Below are 21,593 nucleotides of genomic sequence, written 5' to 3'. Positions count from 1 at the left end.
CAAATTTTAGAGAACTACAGCAATGAACTCACATAGTTTGGTTTTTCTGGTGTTGTCCATTATAACTCATTCTTAGGGAAATTTGCATTACAGATAAGTTTTAAAGAAAGTAATTGCAATAACAATGTCAAGCTGGAATTCTTCTCTTTTCTAAAATTTAGTCTCTCTTAGTTATCTGCACATTTGGTAATATAGTTTTTTAAAAAGACTGTTTTAAGACTAAAAATTTACACTTTTGAAAGTAATGATCTAGCCTCTTTAATAAATGTGCAAAATTAAGAATATATTTTATTACCAAAAATTGGAAATTTAAAAGTTAGATCTAATTTTTTTAATGTAACTGTCTTTGAAAGTGATATTTTTCCTTGAGTATGAATGATTCTTAAGGGAAAGGTCTCTATTAATTTCAGGCCTTATGCATTAGAATTCTGCATATATGGCTAATGAGATTCAGTTTAGGCTGTTTATTTCTGTTGACCTCTCTGTCTATATGACAAACCAAGAAAGTAATGGAAATATGGATACTGAACAACAGGCTGAATGAAGGTATTGAATAAAAATAAATGTAATTCAACTAAAAAAAAAAAGACTATTTCTTTTTGTGGTTTGCTCAAAAACTGTGTAAATAAAACAAAGCAACATCAACAAAAATAAGAAATTATTTCTACTGTTAAAAAATATATATCCCCTGTGATACATATAGGAAGAAAATCATGTCAAAGTAACTTTAAAAACTACTAATTGCTTAATATTTAGAGAGGCAGTATTTTACTCAATATTTGATATCACTGAATAAAGCTCTTTGGCATAAACCTTTCATAATATATATTATCAGAGGGAAAAAAAAAGTGATCCTGTGCCTTTAATTTCCCTTTCTGAGAGAGGCAAGGCTGCACACCACTGACAGGCTCACTTGTTCCCGTCTTTAATGTGCAATCTGTTTTCTCCAGCGGAGGGCACTCAGTGTATCACAAACTCAAGCATTAGCACCAACAAGCTCTGAGCATCATCAGTCTCTGGAAAGCCTTCTGAATTAGACAAGGGCTGCCTCTCAGCACAGCTACAAAACACTTTAAACCTGACCAGCTAAATGGATAAACCTAGCCTGCATAGCTTTTAAACTGGGGTCTCATACAGCACAGGAGGCCTCCTTGCTGGAAGAACTGAAAATCCAGAGGATGAATTGCTTTATCTGGGAATGGCAAAAGCCAGCACAATAAGGAATGCCAGGTATTCTGAAGATTTTCTTTTTTTTTTTTTTTTCTCCTCTCTTTTTACAGAGAAGTTGGTTACCTTCGAGATGGGCTGTAGCTCTTTTGCACAGATTGCCAATTACTGCTGATGGATCTCTGGTGAATTACACAATGATGCTCAGAGCCTAGAGGCCCTCCCCCACCCCCCTACTGCTTCCACCTCCCTGCCCCCCATCCCACCCCAGGCTGAATTTTTTTTTCATGTACATATATATATTTTTTTTGTCTGTCCTCTCCGGGGAAGTTTGTGTGGGGCTACTAGCTCACATGCGGGATCAGAATTATGTGAATGACAGCCGCACTGTGTCATGAAGGTGGTGGTGGTTTCAGCAAGAGAGACCAAATAAGAAGAACGCTGAGAGAGGGGGGAACCGTTTTGGATGACAAAGGATGGGTAAGTGAACTTTTGTTGTTTCCTTCTTAGCAAAGCTGATCCTCTCAGCTTCTTATTCTCAGTCGTGGCATTAGCTGGTAAAAAACATCAAAACAGGCAAAAAGCGGCAGCCTTGGAGTTTGCCAGTTGACTCACTATAGTTGCTATTATATTTTTAGATCATTTTCCTTTATTTTTTTGTAAACTGTAAATGCATAACACGGAGTTAAACAGACTCTGGAGAAATATCTTTATGACTGTCTCTTCCGTATGCATATCCTTGCTTGGGAATTGAGCATGAGATAAATGATATATTTGTTTCTATTTCTTGATAATATTAACCATGCTTGTATTTCTGGTTGCTGTCAGGAAGATTGTCAACACTTTACTGCGTGTGTGTAGGGGTGGGGTCATTACTTTATCAGAGGTCGCACAAGGGCTTGTTTTATCTTTGAGGATGAATACTCAACACAGCTTCCAAATATCCAGCAGTCATTTGCCAGTCTTATTTTTTCAAGTGTGACTGGCTTCCCCCCCTCCACCCCTTTCTCCTGTCTGGGAGAGCTGGAATGTATTTCAATGAGTCTGTAGCTGGCAAGAGGACAGAGAGAAGGATGGGGTTTCAGATTAAAAAAAAAAAAATTAATTCTTTGAGTAAAAGGAGAGTTTCTTTTCTTAAATTAAGAATTTGGCTGATTGCCTGTTGTTTAAAAACATGAATATTTAAGATTAATACTGCAGCACAAGGTACTTTTTTTTCTCTTCTCACCACTAAAAAATAATAAATCTACTGTTGACAGAGGAAAGAAGTCCCTTAACATGCTATGACTTGGAAATGCAGCATCAGTGCCAATAGATTGCAACTTTGCAGATTTTCTGAAGTTAATGTAGGTAGGGGAGAAAAAAAGTCAGTGAGAAATTTGAGCAGTTTGGGATGGGAGAGGTTAGTAGTCTGCTGTTTCTCTGTTTATCCCCCAAATTTGGAAAAGCAACTATGTTAAATATATAAGAAAAAAAACTAATACTTCACAAGATTATTTTGTATTTTGTGCAAATATTTAATAGAAATCTAATAAGCATAACTTTGGAGCGTTCTGTGCTATCAGTAGTTAGGACTCTCAGCTGGTGATCACTGGGTAGAACCTTAGTACGAATCTCTTCCTGAATGTTGAGAGCTTATATGCTTATTAATACATTGACAGTACTCCCCGCTGTTACTAGTCTGCATACCATGCTTCATTGATTGTGTATACTGGTCCCAGTGCTGTTTTATCAGAGCTCCTATGTGGTTACCTCATTATGCAATAGGGATGCAATTTCAAGCTGGGCAAACTTGGGTTACCTTGACAGTTTACTGAAGCTCCTTTGCCAAAACACAGCCTCTTTGCTCAACTAAGAAAGATGTACAAGCATAGGGCTTAGTAAGTCACATTTTCCCCATTACCAGAAGACTTAATATTCTTCCTTTTGGTACTGGTATCCAACAGAGTGACTAGCCAAACATAGATGTTATTAAATGTTGTCATTATGTGATAAGATAGGGTGGATGTTTTCCAGTGTTGATATGCATATGAACTCCTGAAACTCAGGAAGCTGTTCTTAGTTCTATGACACTGTGGCAATTTGGAAATCAAGAAAGCAAGCATGAAACCTAAATAGTAAGCATGTAATACTGAAGAAAATAAGGCTTTAAGTGTCAAATACATTGTTCTTAAATCAACTGTTCCATTACTACACTAGATGAGATGCCCCTGATATCGGTAAGCTGGTGGTGATTTACATTAATAGCTTTACAATGTGCATTTGTCTTCTTTTTAATATTGTAGGTTTCCATTTAATTACGCAGCTGAGAAGCATGCGTGTGGTGCTAGTGCTACTTCCTACACTGCTGCTTGTTATGCTCACGGGGGCTCAGAGAGCTTGCCCAAAGAACTGCAGATGTGATGGCAAAATTGTGTACTGTGAGTCTCATGCTTTTGCAGATATTCCTGAGAACATTTCTGGAGGGTCACAAGGCTTATCATTAAGGTTCAACAGCATTCAGAAACTCAAATCCAATCAGTTTGCCAGCCTTAACCAGCTTATATGGCTTTATCTTGACCATAATTACATTAGCTCAGTGGATGAAGATGCATTTCAAGGCATCCGTAGACTGAAAGAATTAATTCTAAGCTCCAACAAAATTACCTATCTGCACAATAAAACATTTCACCCAGTTCCCAATCTCCGCAGTCTGGACCTTTCTTACAATAAGCTTCAGACATTGCAATCTGAACAATTTAAAGGCCTTCGGAAACTCATCATTTTGCACTTGAGATCTAACTCATTAAAGACTGTACCAATCAGAGTTTTTCAAGACTGTCGAAATCTTGACTTTCTGGATTTGGGTTATAATCGTCTTCGAAGTTTGTCGCGAAATGCTTTTGCTGGCCTTTTGAAGTTAAAAGAGCTCCACTTGGAGCACAATCAGTTTTCCAAGATCAACTTTGCTCATTTTCCACGTCTCTTCAACCTCCGTTCAATTTACTTACAATGGAACAGAATTCGCTCCATTAGCCAAGGCTTGACATGGACTTGGAGTTCCTTACACAACTTGGATTTATCAGGGAATGATATCCAAGGAATTGAGCCGGGCACATTTAAATGTTTGCCCAATTTGCAAAAATTGAATTTGGATTCCAACAAGCTTACCAACATCTCACAGGAAACTGTCAATGCATGGATATCATTAATATCCATCACTTTGTCTGGGAATATGTGGGAATGCAGTCGGAGTATTTGTCCCCTATTTTATTGGCTTAAGAATTTCAAAGGAACTAAGGAAAGCACCATGATATGTGCAGGACCTAAGCACATCCAAGGTGAAAAGGTCAGTGATGCAGTGGAAACATATAATATCTGCTCTGAAGTCCAGGTGGTCAACACAGAAAAATCACACTTGGTCCCCCAAACTCCCCAGAAGCCTCTGATTATCCCTAAACCTACAACCTTGAAATCTGACCCTAGCTGGTCCACCCTTGAAACACCAAGCCCTTCCCCGGGGTTTCAGATTCCTGGCACAGAGCAAGAGTATGAGCATGTTTCATTCCACAAAATTATTGCAGGGAGCGTGGCTCTCTTTCTTTCGGTGGCTATGATCCTCTTGGTAATCTATGTGTCTTGGAAACGCTACCCAGCCAGCATGAAACAACTTCAGCAACACTCTCTTATGAAGAGGCGGCGGAAAAAGACCAGAGAGTCTGAGAGACAAATGAATTCCCCTTTACAGGAGTATTATGTGGACTACAAGCCTACAAACTCTGAGACCATGGATATATCGGTTAATGGATCTGGGCCCTGCACATATACCATCTCTGGCTCCAGGGAATGTGAGGTATGAACCATGATCCTCCTAAAAGCATTTCCACTGCGGGGAAGGAGAGGTAAATGTTTGAAGCTCTAGAGGTGTCTCTAATCACTAGAAAGATTAATGACCCTTTTGCTTTTGGGTTTTGCTCAGTGTGAAAGGTTACTTAATTAAATTACAACCACGAGGAAATTGACTGCTCTTTTTATTTTTCCTTAAATGGTTGAAACTTGAAGGAAGTTCATTCAAGGATGAGATTAAGTTGGAATAAAGCACTATGTTAAAGCATCTGTTTTTTTTTTTTTTTTAAACAGGTTGTGTATAGGGGTTGGACTTACAGACACACATACACACAAACAAAACTCTTTTCATCCTAAAAATTTATGTCTGGTTTTTGTTGTTTGACTTTGTAATCTAGTAAAGGAGGGGCTGGCTTAATTTAAAAACAAAGTGATTTTACCAAAATTCCAGGAGGTAATGACGATTTAAACCAAAGAGCAATTTACCCAAGGGTTGATTTTGTTGTATATTTTTTACTTTTAATTAAAGCATGCAACAGGGATCTCACAGGGATAACTGTTTCTATGTTATTTGCCACTTGGTTATTATACCAGCATAGAGAATGTCAGGCCTATTGTGTAATTGTATTAAGGCATTTAAAGATGTCTTTTTTCCCTTCTTTCCTTCCTTCCTGCCTTTCTTCCCTCCTTTCTCCTTTCCTTCCTTACTTCTTCCTTTCCTTTCCTTTTTTTTTTTTTCAATTACTGGACATAGATCATTTTCAAAGGTTTTTTAAGTGCTGGCTGTATGTATGTAATCAGAATGAAATTTAAATTCCATGTTTTGGCTTTTCCCTGGTAACTAAAATCAGGTCATGATGTTGTGGGTGATTTAGCAATAACATGATGACAAGCATACAGGGACTGTTTGTCAGTGTTGTTGTCATCCCCAAAGACATAATGTGTTTTCTTGTTACACTAATCCAAAACTAAGTGATGCAAATATTTATAAATAAAAAGAGAGAGATTTGGGTTCTGAGTATTTTCCCTTTCTGTAACAATCATCTCAAATGAAGGTGTTTCGTGTTATACTATTTTCATGAGAATAAGTTTGGAGTCAGTGTATTTTAAAGATCACAGATAGGAATGCATTTATGAGAAGAAAAATAGTCACAAATTTCCAACTTGTTAATAAGTAATGGTGGATGCCAATTATTCTTTATTTGGTAAAATTAATTAAAAAGTGCAAAGATTGTGAGACTGCCAAGGCCTTGTTACTAGAATAAATTAGTAAAGAGAGGTAAAGTTCTGGCTCTGTGTCATCTTAATATCCAATTTTACATGATTATTTTCTCAAAAGAAAGTTTTAACAAGCATTTGAAGATTTTGCCCTTTTTAATACTAGTTATGAAGCGACTTAGCAGCAGCAGCAGTGTGAGTGTTGAAAAATATAATTTGCTCTTTTATGATATATATTCCAAATCTTTCCATAACCCAAAATTAAGAGCTAATGAAAATGTTTTCAGACAAAGCACTGAGTTTGAAATTATCTCCAACTCAGTGTAATTTGAAATATTGAGCTATTCTTCACAAAGTTGATTTTCTCCTCTTATATATGATTGTAAATAAGAAAAGTACTCCCTGATAATGAATCCCTAAGAGAAATCTGTATAAGAAATTGTCCTTAAAAGTTAAAGAGAATACAAAATTTTATATAAAAATCTAGCAAGTCTTGATGTTTTTATTTCAAGGTAGTGTTTATACAATATTTGTGAATATTAGTAAAGAAAATTCATTCTGTTTTATTCTAGATTTGGCTTCTATTTTGAGACCCTCCTAAAGGCTAGTAATGTAAAAAGAAAATTAAAATCCAGTTCCATTCTTTCATTTTCTCTTTGAATTTGTATTAGCATGGTGATTTTTATTTAAAAGAATCACCAGGAAAGATTCTTAAAGAGCTAGCATTTCAAAACAGTGGTTCTAAAACTTTTCCAGAGGTCTTAAATCCCAGAGACCATCCCTTAAAGACCACAGGCATTACCATGATTGAAACGAAATAAAAACGTTATTTCACTCCATAGAAATGTGTTTCAAAACACATTTTGATACTATATGTGTCCCGTAGAGTTGTGTTTATGGTCATGAAATCGTGGTGACATTGTTGGGGATGGGTGTGGTGTTAAACAGCAGTAAGTAATGAAAAATTTAACCAAAGATTGTAATGAAGATGTTCAATTGAAATGGTAGCCCTACTGAAATAGATCAAACTCTCAAAGTAGAAAATGGTAAGCTATACATCTGAGATCATTAACTGCACTTTTGAGTGCGTGGGGTTCAATAAAGCTACACTGAAATGAACATTAACTTATTTTGAAACACAAACACACAGAAACAAACAGAGCACCTGCCACTCCTCCTTTTCCAGTTTATTATAGTTACAGATGGAAGTAAGAAACGAGGACAAGTAGATTCTCAGAAAGTGTTATGAAAACAGTAATTTTCAACGTACTTCTATGTCAACCCAGAGTAAAATTTCTGTTGTTGAGAAAACTTCTCTACAAAATGAAGCCAAGAGAGAGATGTGATTTGCCCAAGTTTATGGCATTTTAGGACAGTGGATGTACCTTGAGTTTAGGTGTGGTGGTGTTTTGACAAACCTCACATATCAATAGCTTTGAAAAATAGAGAACCCTTAACATTTATGGTATATTTTTTTTTAGGTAGGCTTTGTTATTCAAAACATTGAATTACTTAATAAAGCCATAAATATTTAACTAGAAAACTTAGCACTAAATGCTAATTTCTAAGATAGTGCCTTGAAAAAATTGCATTAAATTGAAAATTTTACTTGCATAGTTGATGCTACCATCTATCATAGTCTAAATATGGTTAAAATATTCATTTTGTCTATTCTCTTTAAGAAGGAAATAAAAATATTAACATTCCTCCTTAGAATAATATCTGTGACCCACCACACATATATGGCATGTGATCTATAAAGTAAATAATTAAATAATTTTGGTTCTGTTCTTTATGAATTTTAAAGGTCCAAGTGCACATTATATGATAAGAATCTGAAGAGAATATTATAATAATTTAAACAGTTAAACTTTCTTATTTCTCTAAAAGAATAGAGTAGATAGAAATGAATAATTAAAGATAAATGGCAAAACTCTGATAGATTCATCTCAATCATACCTTGAGTGGATCAGTGTGCTTGGTTGAGCTGAATCATTTAATTTGTTCTCAACATGTGTTCAAAGAAGGGAACTTAAAACCAAAAAGATACAGCTTTGTCTAAAGCTTAGTGTCTTTGACAGAGAAAATTGCAAATACTTACTTTTGAAAATAGCTTGTGAATCTTTGGATAGCCTTATTGCATAAAAAGATTACAAAATTATAAAGTTACTTCATTCCACATAACAAAATTTTATTTAAAGGATATACAAAACAAAATTTTGAATACCTGGTTCTTCTAGGATATGTTTTATCAACAGAAAATAGCAAAGACTTTTATACAATTAATCTTCATGAATATAAGCCAAGAGAGTTTGCCTTTTGAATTAAAATAGCTAAAATTAGTAAAACCTTAACATGAATAAAAGTGGTCTCTAAAGAGATCCTACATTTCAGAATGTTTTAAAAGAGAAGTAATTGATATATAAAGTTTAATGATCCCATAATGCTAACAGTGCTGCCATTAGAAAAATGGCAGTATAGGTGACATTAGGTATATATTTTCCAAATATTTAGTATTTTGGTTATACTCTTTAAAATAAAATTGTATTGATTGTCATTTGGGCTTATATTATTTCTTTCACTGCTGTGCAGTGGGTAGTGTAGACCATTTCTAATAATTTTTATTTATTGACTGTATTGTCAGGTCCAAACTACTGATTTAAAGGGGAATATTAACTTCTTTCTGCACTGTAGAAATTGACATTTTGAAGTATATTGAATGAATTTCCAGGAGCTAAAATTCATAACATATTCAAAGCGGATTCTAAGTGAAGCAGGCTCAGAATCACTGAGTTTAATACCCTTTCTATGAAGCTATAGAAAACAGTTAGTTTTGTTGGTTGACTACTACTGTGTCATATTAAAAAGTTGCAATTGAAACTGTACTTTGTATATTTAAAGAATCTATTTGTGTGTGTGTGTGTGTGTGTGTTTGTATTATGTAATTAAGTATATGCGCTCAGAGACAGAAACAGAGAGCAGAATATATAAGTATATCGTGTCCATTCTGAACCCGTGAAATACAAATAACAAAAATTTGGGTCATAATTACTGGAATTTGTTAGTTAGGAAAATACTTCTTAAGATAAATGTTTCATCCTCTCTAAAATTACACGTGTCTTATGTCCAGATATTCTAATGTTCTTTTTTGAAAAAGCAGAGTTTAAACTATACATTATCAATTTTGCTGTGACTTTGGGCTAGTCATTTCATTTCTCTGTGAACCATCACTGAACGAGTGTATTCACCTAGTCCAGTATTTCTCAATTCAGATTATTCCTCAGAATAATCAACTTTGTAAAATCTTCGTGATCATTCCCAGGCTTACAAGAGCAAGAAGGGATGTGGAAGAAAAACTGAGCTATTTATAATCATCGTCAATGAGAAAAGAGAGAACATCTTGAGTTAACTAAAAAGTGGCATGCTTAGGTGAGCAGCCATACAATTTCTTTATGCTTTAAGGGAGCACATATAACACATGTGCACACATGTGAGCACACACACACAAATTTATATGTATTTTAATTTCTTCCAAGTAACCAGTTATTTTGAAAGCATTTAAATATGACTTTAAAAAATATACTCTCTAAATTTGATCCAACTAAATTTCATTCATGAATACATTTTTTATTAAAGTCTGCAAATAGTATTGGTGAAGAATGACAGCTGCCAGGAAGGCCTGACATGGCTAATTTAGGAATGGTTTTTAAGCTGATAATAAAAGGTTCAATTCTTTTTTCTAGAATTAGCTTGTATTATCATCTCATGAACAAGGCTTTGATAAATGGTTTCCCTTTAAGAATCCAAGTTGAGAAGTCTGACTCTGGTCTTAGGAATGTATAGCTTTTGATACACCCCAGTATTCTTTAGATGACTCCAGAATTTTTCTTCTTGTGACTTTCCTATATTCAGCAAAATCTAGTCATCCTAGTTCTTAAGAATTACATTTATAGATAGCTTTATGTTTTGGAAGTTGTTCAGAAATATTAGCATTGGGTACGTGGTGACTCATCAGAACTTTCATGTCTCTAGAGTTTCATGAATCACTAATTCAAAATGAGACCAGACACTCACCAGTATATATCACCAGACACTGATATACACTTTTGAAAGTTTTGAAAAATCACTCTGTCTTTTGATCAGTGGAAAGCATAAAAGAGATGTTGAATATGTTTTAAAAATTAAAAGTGCTTTTTATAGTACCAAAAGAACCATTATTCATTGGGTCAGTTTAATAAAATCTCAATATTCTTAAAATGAAAGAGAAATTGTGAGGGTATTTTTCTCATGCACTCCATAAGCCAATTAAATTTTTAACAGTTAGGAAGGTTGATAAAAAGCACAGTATTTCCTCGATATCAGAATCATTGACTTTTTAATAAACTGCTTTAATATACATGAAACTGCTCGATATGTACAAAGGATATGATTTATACTCCCCCTGAGTAGTTTAAAAATAATGCTTAAACCACCAAGAGAAATTAAGGCCCTTTAAAAGTAAGATGTTTGACCTTAAGACAGATCTTACATATTTTAATACTTGTAAGGTTTGAAAATGAAATGATGGCAAAAATAATAAACATTGATAAAAGGTTTAAGTAAGAGTGAGAATATAAAAAATTCTGAAAAAATCCATCTCCAAAAATGATGAACAAGCTTGACAAAAAGGCAAAAACTAAACAAAACTGATGCCTGGATATCAGATAATGAACATGTGTGTGACTAAGTAAGATTATGACATTAAGCATTATTGTTTGTATATGAAAATGATATCTTTTAATATTATATAAAGTTCTTAAACATAAAGAAAAATAACTTTGAAGTATAATTGCTTTTAAACAACCATATGACATTAAATACCCATATATCCCACATATATATATATATATATTTCTAAAATACTGAAATGTATATTGCAAATAGATTGCAGATTAATTTATATTATACTTTTGAATGAGCCCCGTTCTTTACTAACATGTCCAGTAACTAACACCTGAATTGCCTCAAAAATAGTTATTTGGAGGAGATATTAAAAAAATATAATGGCATCAAAATAATTTCATGTTTCTTCTCTCAGTGCCTTAATGCATCATGATGGTTTTCTGAATTTTTGGACATCCATAGAGCATGTCTCTCCTTTGCCTCAGTCATTTATATATTCACTGAATTCTCAGACTTTAGAGTTAGGGGTAAAGATGTAATAACTGAGCTTAGTGAGAAGGGTAATTTCTTTGGTTTTTCTTTTCTTTTTTTTTAAAGTCTTCTAGTATACAAAAAGTAAGGTACAGTAAACATTTTGACACTTTGATTTTAAAAGAGCATTTTAAGATAAAGAAAATATAACTTCAAAATGAAACTTCCTAAACAAATTTATGATTACCATTTTACCTACTATTTTAGTGGTTAACATCTTCAAATTTCATTGAATTCTAAAAACTAAAAATTGTATTAGTTTTTACAATATATTTGAATATTTAAAACATACAAACTAAAATGAGTAGAGATGGATTTGTTTAAGAAAACTCACTTTTTTTTAGAATCTCGGTAACCAAACAGGGCTTCCTTGGTGGCTCAGCTGGTAAAGAATCTGCCTGCAATGTGGGAGACCTAGGTCCAATCCCTGGGTTGGGAAGACCCCCTGGAGAAGGGAACAGCTACCCACTCCAGTATTCTGGTCTGGAGAGTTCCATGGACTATAAAGTCCATGGGGGTGCAAAGAGTCACTTTCAGTAACCAAATGTATTCCAAAATAGAAATATATAGTATTATGAATTGATGCCATTCTTGAGATCACTTTTACAGTTAGAGCAAAACCATATAGACCCTAATCTTGGCACACCAAATGATACCAGACAAAGAGGGAAAATTCCTGAAATTGTTTTATTTTGGAAAATCAATGGTACTTAATTTATCATTGTTCAGTGGCCCAGGTATGTCCAGCTCTTTGCGACCCCATGGACTGCAGCACGCCAGGTTTCCTGATCCTTCATCTCCTGGAGTTTGCTTAATTCATATTCACAGTATGTTTTCATTTGAAAAGATGACAATTGCTGTTTTCTGCCTTTTAAAGTTAAATACCATCAGATAAATCTTTGAAATTATATTGATTTTATTAAAATAAACAAGAAAACGTCTTTGGATATAAATTATATGCTTGGTTTTCAATTTCTCCTTCCTCCCTTAAGTCACGTTTACTGAAACATTTCTTTTTTCATTTTCTACTGGCTATCTAATTTGCTGTGCTGGGAATTATTAAAAGTTGATTTCTTATTTCCTTTAACTGACTCCTATTAAATACATATACGTGCAAATGAAACCCTGAAAATATTGCTTGTTTATTTCAGCATAAATTTGATCATGATGCATTTCACTGCTATTAGGTATTGGATATTTGTTATTTTAAATTAATGCCAACCATTGTTAAATATTCCTAATAAGACTAAAATAAGAAAATGCTAGAAATATAAAGTAATTATGTTCTTTTTTGGTACGGTACCTGTAGATGAAAAATTGTTACTTTCTTCTGTGTTTATAGTTCTATAAAAGTAATAGCAGGGAGGTCAGCCTTAAAATACTTTAGGCTGATGGTCAAACCACAACATGGACCAAAATTACATTGATCCAGTGGTTAGATCAAGGGGTGAAAAAGAGGTCTCAGAAATTTGGTTTACTTCTATAATACTGGACAAGCAAATATATATCTGACCTTTCTGTGATATAATTTTTCCATCTATTGAATTGGGATGATAACTTTCCAACTAACTTGTTGAAGTGATTAATGAGCTACTATTTGAAAACCACTCTGAACTATTCCATGAAAAAATTTTCAGTGTAAATATAAATGATTATTAGCCATAAACCCTAGTATCTACTGAAAAATTTAAAATATAATGTGGCTATATTCTTTTCATTGTTATTATTAGTTATAATGATGGCTATAATATAGCCTTTTATAGAAATAAGTGTTATGGTTATATTTTAATAAAGTGAATAATAAACCTGAATTTTCAGTCCCTTGTCTGAGCTGTAATTTAGTTTGGGTACCAAACATGCTAATATTTGAATAATACTCAGGATTTGTAAATACTCTCTTGACTGAACATTTTTCACCTTTCAAAGAAAGCAGCATTCACAATTCGTTTTTTAGTATTAACTCTAAAGAAGAAATGGGTTATAGAAACAACTTATAAATTTCCAATCTAATCAGGTGTTGCCCATCAATTCATTTTCATAACAAATAGAGGTAATTTTAATTTCCCCAAAGTTTTTTTTTATTTTTTATTTATTTTTTTATTAGTTGGAGGCTAATTACTTCACCCCAAAGTTTTTATCAATGACAAGTAGGACTCTTCAAATAATATGTGTATTCTTTTTGAATAAGTTAATATGTGATTTTATGAACCCTATATTTTTCTAGTTGTATACATGTATGTACATATACACACAAACATGCTTAATGCTTTGATGTGAATAGTAAGCCTTTATTTTGGTTGAATAAAGTATGAGCTCTTATTTTTGCATAAATATATGGTTACATATTTCCCATTATTTATGATATATTTTAAAATGAAAAACTTTTAAGTTTTCACATGAAATACTATTGTGTGCTGTAAAATAAAAGGTACCACTTAGCAAAAACTGGAAACCTGCAGACAAAAGAAAAATGCTAGCATTATTAGAAAAGACAGTAAGTTGTCTTCTCTGTAATTGGGAAGGTGGAATTATTACAAGTTGGAGATTCTTCCAGTCAATTATTGTTTCTTCCAATTATATATTCTAGAATGAGGGAAGTAACTACATAATGGGGTCACAGACCCACTGATCCAGCTCTGAAATGTCCCTGAGCTACAATTCCATTGCTTTCATGACCCCTACTTTGACTGGAGGACCACAGTGATGTTTGGGATCTCCAGGTTAGTGTCCTTTGGAGTTGACATCCCCAGTAATTCCCAAAAGTCTGATTACTTCACTCTCCCAAATGTACCATCACCTTGGTAAATAGCTGTATGTACATGTGTTGATTCACATTAGACTTCTGTTCACTTGACCTAGTACTCTTCTACTTATACAGATCAAGTAAGAATTTAGTAAACTGTCAGTGTACTTTTTTTTCTGAGGACATCATGATTAAATTGACAATATCATAAGTCTATTTTGAATCAGACTGTATTGATTACTTCTTCGACTCTACAGTTCCATATGGTACCACTGCCCATCATGTCTTTGGCACTAGGCCTGTGCCAAATAAGGATCTCATTTTTCATGTAACATTTAAGAATGTCAGTTCAGTGGTAGCTGTCCCCACTGTAATTTCTGTCCTGGAGTGTAGAGTGACAACAGAGACATTAATCTTGAATTCCTTTCTCAGTCTCTTTCCCCACTATAGTCACCAAGCTGTCAATCAGTTTTATCATCTTGGAATATGGTCCACAGTATTCTAACCAGATTTTCTCTGAAGAATTACTGCTTAGATTCTAATCTAGATAAACTTAAAAGAAAAGATGATATAAAATATAAATATAAAATTCTAGCTTTTTGCAGTTCATAATTATCTGAGCTTTCCATCTCCTCATAGTGTACCTTTTCTCAAATGATTAGAGGATAACTGATGACTTTAAATCAAGATTCCAATTATTTTCCCTTTAATTTTGGCATAACACCTTCCTTGAGAATGTGCATAGATTTCCTCCAAAACATGAAGATTGGCAAGGATTGTTGGCCAAGAAAGAAGATAGCATCTACTCTCTTTCTCATTGCATTTCTTAGTGAAAGTTTATTGCAATATGATGATCAACTGTGTAAACAAATATACATTTTTATTAATGTTGTCCAACTATTGCTATTCTATTGATAGTGAACAAAGATAATCCTATTCTGAAATATGAACAAGTATAATTCTGTGGATTAACCTGAAATATTTTTATTTTTTATTTTCTGAATATAAATGAATTCTTTGTTTAGAAAATGTTGAAAATATGAGATTAGCTATAAAAATAAACAAAAAGATGATCAAAAAATATCAGTATGCAGAGATTCTGCTACATTTACATCTAATAATATACACAAATATGTGTATGTGAGTGTTTATAAAATTAATTTAGCACTGAAAACTGTTGTATAGATTTATATACATACTGTTACTTTAAAGTTAACTTTCTTTAAAGTTGAATAGATGATGAATAGAGTCACTTTTTAAAATACTAGTTTTTGAAGTCACATTAATAACATGTCATATTCTATTTGCTTCTTCCTTTTAGTTGAACATTTATGATGCTTTGTTTTACTGTTACTAATATTTCTTCATGACTTCATTATCTAGATAGATTCTTAGAAGATAAAACACATAGCCAAAAGAATGAAAATGTTAAACCTAGCTTATGTCACCAAATTACTCTCAAAAATATATACTTATTTGTATTACCACATGAATTGCATGAGCTATTTTCCCACATATATATCAGCGTTATTTATCTTTTTTTTTTTTCAAAATGTTGACAGTTTTTTAGTGTTTAATAAACATGTTTTTGGCTTTAGGCTATGGAAATTTTTTTCTGTGTATTTTGTGTTATTGGATTTCTTATTTTGAAATATGGCATATAAATAGTCCATGGTATTGACAGTAGGACTAGTTTTTGTTACCTTTTGTACATTGCTTGTATTTTTAGAAAGGCCTTTCCATCTTGCAAGGAAAGATTTGCTATGTTTTGATCACTTCTCAATAATTTAATTTTTATATTTTTTCTGTAGTATAGCTAAAATATTCTTTAGTTTATCATGTGAAATATGGACTTAATTTTTACTTTTTCACTAAAGAATTATATTTTTTTCAGTGTATTTTACCATTGTAATGTAGAATTTTCATATATCCACACAAGTTTTTGTTTTCTATACTTTTCCTATTGGTTTATTCTCTATTTTATATCAAAATCATATTTTTACAGTTTTTAAATATTTCTTTAATAAACGTGTCCTTATTTCTAATACTAAATTCCACATACTTTTTTGCTTTGTTTATTCATCAATATCTTCATTTGAAATAAAATTTTGCATCTTTCTCTCTCTGTTTCTTTTTTTATTCTAGAACACACACACACTATTTCGACTGGGAATTTGTGGGTCATTTAATTCATTTGTAAATAATTGAAATATCTAAAGCTGTCACAAAGAAATGTTATGGAATAAAAATGGCAGAGAGCTCCATTTATGTTTTTTATTTCTTATATTCTTAGTAAACATGAGCTGACTTGCTTTTTATTATGATTCTAGTATGTATATTAAAACATATATGTATATATATAATATGATTATATTTTGACCAAATTCTTAATTTGTTAATTTTTTTGAAATTTCTAGTTCAAAAATAATTTTGTAAAGAAAAAAACATGTTAGCTTTATAATAGTTACATTTCTTCTGACTTATATTTCTATATTGTATTTCTTAAACCTTCTAGATTAATGTTACATGATTATGGTGATCTGTAACAAAGTTCTTTTGTTTCTAATTTTAACACAGACTGTCTCCTGTATTTTTATACATTTTATCATTCTATTTATTCATTTACTTATTTATTCAACAAAAATGTATTATATACCTTCATTGTGTCTGTTAACACTGGGTTCAGTGCTGTGTTTACAATAGTGGATAAAATACTTTGTTTTAGGTAAAATTTTATTTATCACATTTGTACAACTTAAGTTCCATTTATAAAATACACAATTATTAGGATGGACATTAAGTATTACTTAATGACGTTTGGGCACTTCATTTTTCTCTTTTTGTGAGTCCTGTATTTTTCCCACCTTTCAGTTATTGATTATATGAATTATATATTTTTATTTCCTAATGTTAAAATTTATTTGCCTTTCTGGAATATATTATGATTGTTTTTCACAATATTTTTCCTAGATCAGCCCTCATTGTGTTTACTTTTATTTCGTCTGCAATTTTTTTAAACCTCTCTTAGTAAGGTAACTCAAAATTATACTCACTTTATCAGTTGTTACATTTATTATTTATCTTTTTCTGTCTCTTAAATGGTTAAATAACATGGACATGATCTTTTCCTTTAAATTTACAAAATATTTATCATAAACTGCCTTTGTGGTGTCTTTTTGGGCATAGTATTGAGAAAATGGTGTAAATTTTATCCAGATTTTTTTTTGCCTTTTTGTGTCTTTGAATCAGAATGTTGAAATAGATTTCCTAGAAAAACACCCATTTCATTGAAAATGTAGCATATTTAATGATTTATGTGATAATTACATTTTCTTAAACATCTTCTCCAGCCATATAGTTGTTCATTCAATCTCTGTGGACCACTATACTAGAAATTGTAAATCAGGCAGGTGAATTTCTTCGATCTATATTCTGATAATCCAGAACAAAAGTCATTAAAGTATTAGATGTACTTTCATCTTAAGGTTTAAAATTCCTTAATGATGTGTAAAATTTCTCTAGTTGTACTTTTTTTGTATTTTAGTTTTGTTAATTTATTCTTATTCATAATTCTTGAAAGTTTGCAGATTTATTATTTTTTAAAAGAACTTGAGGAGAATTACCTTCAAACTACAGGAAATTATATCAATGTGCTACTTCCCATGGCATAATATCATCTATGTCTGAATGAATTCCTCCACCAATACTCTCAGACATTCTAAGTTATTTTATCTTATCGTTACTTACATTTCACTGCCTTATATAGCGAAATTATTTCTTTGATCTATAAGAGATTGGCAAAATATTTCCGGAAAGGACCAGATGGTAAATATTTTAGACTTTCTGAGCTATATGGTCTGTTACAACTACCTAACCCTGCCATTACAGCATGAAAGCAACCATAGAAAATATGTAGAAGAGCGCATCTGTGTCCCAATAAAACCTCATTTGCAAGAGCAGGCAGTGGGTGGATTTGGTTAAGGTTTTATAGTTTGCTGACTCCTAACCTAGATCATTTTAAACATGCTTGGGTCTTACCACTCAAGAGTGAACAACATAGAATTTTCTCCTAACCTGATACTTTCTTCTACTACTGCCCTATCTTAGGCTTCCCATTAATAGAGAGTCTGGTCATAATATTCTACCCCAGAATTCTTCAATCCACTACAATCTGTAATTAGAGCCTATTAAACTATCGAAAGAGGTCTTGCTTAATTTGCCCCTGACTTCATTGTCACTAAATGCTATGCCCTTATTTCAAATTCTTTGCTTCACTGTGACATCTCTGTAATATTCAAAACTGAGTCTTTTCCTCCTTCTTTAAATGTTTTCCTTTCCAGAATTCCGTAGTCAAACTATTTCCTCTTCATTCCAACATGTTTCTTTTTCATATCCTTTATAAGTTCAACTTTCTCTACTTGAATATTATGTTTTCCTTAAGGCTCTTACCTTGCACTTCCTCCTGTATCACTATATTCTCCCTCCCTCTCTCTCAATGATAGCGTTTACATACACAGCATGCATTATCATTTATTTACTAACAGTAAATGTTACTTCTCTATTGCTTGCACTCTTCCCTGAGTTCTCCATATGTATACCAATTTCCTATTTGACATCTACATGCAAATATCCAAGAGTACGTCAAGCCCATTTCCAAACTAAATCATGGCCTTTCTTTTTAAGCCTATTTTCCTTCTGGGGGTTCATGTCTTGTCAATGAAGTTATCCATTTCTGTAAGTCAGAATCAGGAATCATCCTTGACTCTCTGCACTCTCTTACATCCCGTAAACAAATTCCTTTTTGAGTATGTCTCAAACTCATCCATTCTTCTCTATCTTTACTATTGTCACCTTTTGTCCTATCTAGTTCTCCCAGGCTCAGCTCTTGCTGCATTGGATTTATTCTTTGTATTTACACTGCATACAAGGTGGATCTTTCAACACAAGAGCTGATCATGATACTGTTCTCCTTTATTTAGAGGATTTAGAGGAGTCCTGTTGTTTTTGGATAAAAGCTAAGACCCTTAGCATAAACTTAAAAACCCTGAATAATCTGGTCCTTTCTTTATAGATCCTTTTCACCCATACTCCTCTTGCTTTCAAATCTCCATTCAAGGAAGTTGCCACATACTATACCGACTTTCTTTTCTTTTCCTTTTACTTGTCATGCTCTATCCTTTGATAATATTACTATGTAAGCCAGCACTAGAATGCTACTCATTCAATTTATTCCAGTTTATCATCTCCTCCGGAAGCCATTGCTAAAATTCTTATATTGTCAAGCCACAAGATTTAATTCTTCATCACTACCACTTCTTTTTAATTGTGATTTGATTAACATCTTCAAGTTCTATTTGAATCTCCCATATCCGTGCAAAGGTACCATATGACTGTTTCTGTTTGACCTTATATCTCAATGCCTTATTCCATACTTTGTATAGAAGAGGAATGGCATAAAAGTTTACTGGAAGAATAAATAAGTGCATTCCCAAATTTTACTTCTACTTTCTGCCTTCAAAAATTGGGTCTCTTCTTCGAAAAGTCTCTATAAATTTTTGTCTTGAAAAATTAGCAAGTTTCTTTCATAATTTAAAGTTCAAACTATATAATATAGATTTGATGTAGCTCATTTGTAATAATTTTTCTAATTGACTTTTTATTAATATATCATCTTATTATGTCTATGTTCAAAATGACAAAATACATAAGGACAAAAACAAGAAAAATACGCATGTATAACTTGGTTTACTATTTTCCTAGCATTTTTGTATATTTTTGTAACAAACATGAAGTTAATAAAAGCAAACTGTTTATAATCTGCCAGTTGAGCATATTAAGCATCCACCTGCAGCATAGTTTTAGTTGGTGCATAGTACTATATATTGATTTACTATATATGTGGGTTATAGTTTTATTCCAGTGACTTTTGCAAAATGTTTGGAATAAACAAACTTAAGATGACCACTTTTGAACTTATATCTTTCTAAATATATTTAATATTTATAATTTTATATTAATATTCCCATCCATCTTATCCAAAATTTAAAAAAAAAATGATGGTGATCTGTTGCAATTTAGATCAAAGACATTCTGTTGTTTTTTTTAAGATTCATCATTTTCATTACTAATGACATACTGTAATACCTTACATTTGTTTGACATTTCTATATTTTACTTTCTTTATTTTATGTTCACTTGCTTTGCCAATTTTTATTGACTTCTATAGGTTTTAAATTAATTTATTCATCTTTCAGCTTTTATAAATATCACAGATGTTTTCCTCAGCAATTTTTATTCATCTTTTAATTATTTTATGTGGGATTTTGATTATATAATTAGAAAATTAATTTCACATAATTATGTTATTGTATGTTTTATTTTATGGTTTCTGCCTTTATTATATGGTACAAAATTATCTCCAGAAATATTAAATAAATATTCATTTGTGATCTTCTAATAGTTTCGTGGTTTTATTTTTTGCATGCAAATCATTAATTCAACTAACTTTTGTTGTCAAAATTTTGCCTAGTTCCACAATCTTATTAGTTATTTACTCACAGTTATTAATATTTGATTTGTTAACCTCAAAGTGTTAAATACTTACAGATACATATATTAAAGTTGTATGCATATATGTTTATGTGTTATATGTATGGATTATGTTTTCACATATATGTTTCTATATTATATAAATATATATGAATACACATGCTCTTCTATTAAACTTTTAATTTCCTCCTACTTTTTATTTAACATAATCAGTAGAATTACATTTCATTGTTCATATTTTTACAATATTTGGGGTTTAATTTTGAGTTTCTATATTAATTATAAGAGGCACTATATATAGTAGAGCATACATTAACATATATAATGCCTTATATATGCATATATATATCATTTATAATATACATTATATTAAGTGTGTATGTAGTTCTTTCAACTATCTTGCTTCCTATTGCCTTTAACCTCTCTAAAATCATATTCTAGAAATAAATCACTGTTAACACTTTACTCTGTATTTTTCTGGATATTTTCTGTGCATTTACAAATGAATATGTTTTCTTCTCATACAATATTATACTACATGTACTGATCTAAATTCTATTTGTATGCTTTTGGCTTTGCATCTTGTAATATATCTTGGACATATATCCATGATGGCAAATAAAGATCTACCTCTTTGTTTTTAGTTTACTAAAATGATTCTCTAGTGGTGGACAAGTGAGATGTTTGAAAATATAGAGACAAACTTTAGAATTATTATATCAGTACTCTAATAAAATTTTTTGATGCTTTTATTGGAATTGTGTTATTTTTAAAGAATAATTTGTATTGAATTAATAACAAATTCTAAATCTTTCATCTTAGATATGACAAAGCTCTACTTTTTAAACACTAAAATATTCTTCATGTGAGAAAAATTTATAATACATATGTTACAATT

General features: G+C 31.9%; 1 protein-coding gene across 3 annotated transcripts in view; it reads left to right on the top strand.

The window, feature by feature from the left end:
- Positions 1–962: 962 nt before the first annotated feature.
- LRRTM4 (leucine rich repeat transmembrane neuronal 4) overlaps positions 963–21,593 on the top strand; it is a 917,127-nt gene continuing 896,496 nt past the window's right edge. The window contains exons 1-3 of one of the 3 annotated variants that reach the window (XM_043917707.1): positions 963–1,230; positions 1,498–1,647; positions 3,453–4,999. In XM_043917707.1, the coding sequence (XP_043773642.1) occupies positions 1,644–1,647; positions 3,453–4,999 (1,551 nt within the window). In that variant the 5' untranslated portion in view covers positions 963–1,230; positions 1,498–1,643. Of the gene's footprint in view, positions 1,648–3,452; positions 5,000–19,381; positions 20,456–21,593 lie in introns of those variants that run through there. The other 2 variants (XM_043917708.1, XM_043917706.1) reach the window with 2 other exon arrangements.

This window comes from Cervus elaphus, chromosome 11 (genome assembly GCF_910594005.1).
Source record: "Cervus elaphus chromosome 11, mCerEla1.1, whole genome shotgun sequence".
In the NCBI taxonomy this organism is placed as follows: domain Eukaryota; kingdom Metazoa; phylum Chordata; class Mammalia; order Artiodactyla; family Cervidae; genus Cervus; species Cervus elaphus.
The sequence above is the reverse complement of the archived record's forward strand: the minus strand, read 5'-3'. Positions and strand labels throughout refer to the sequence as shown.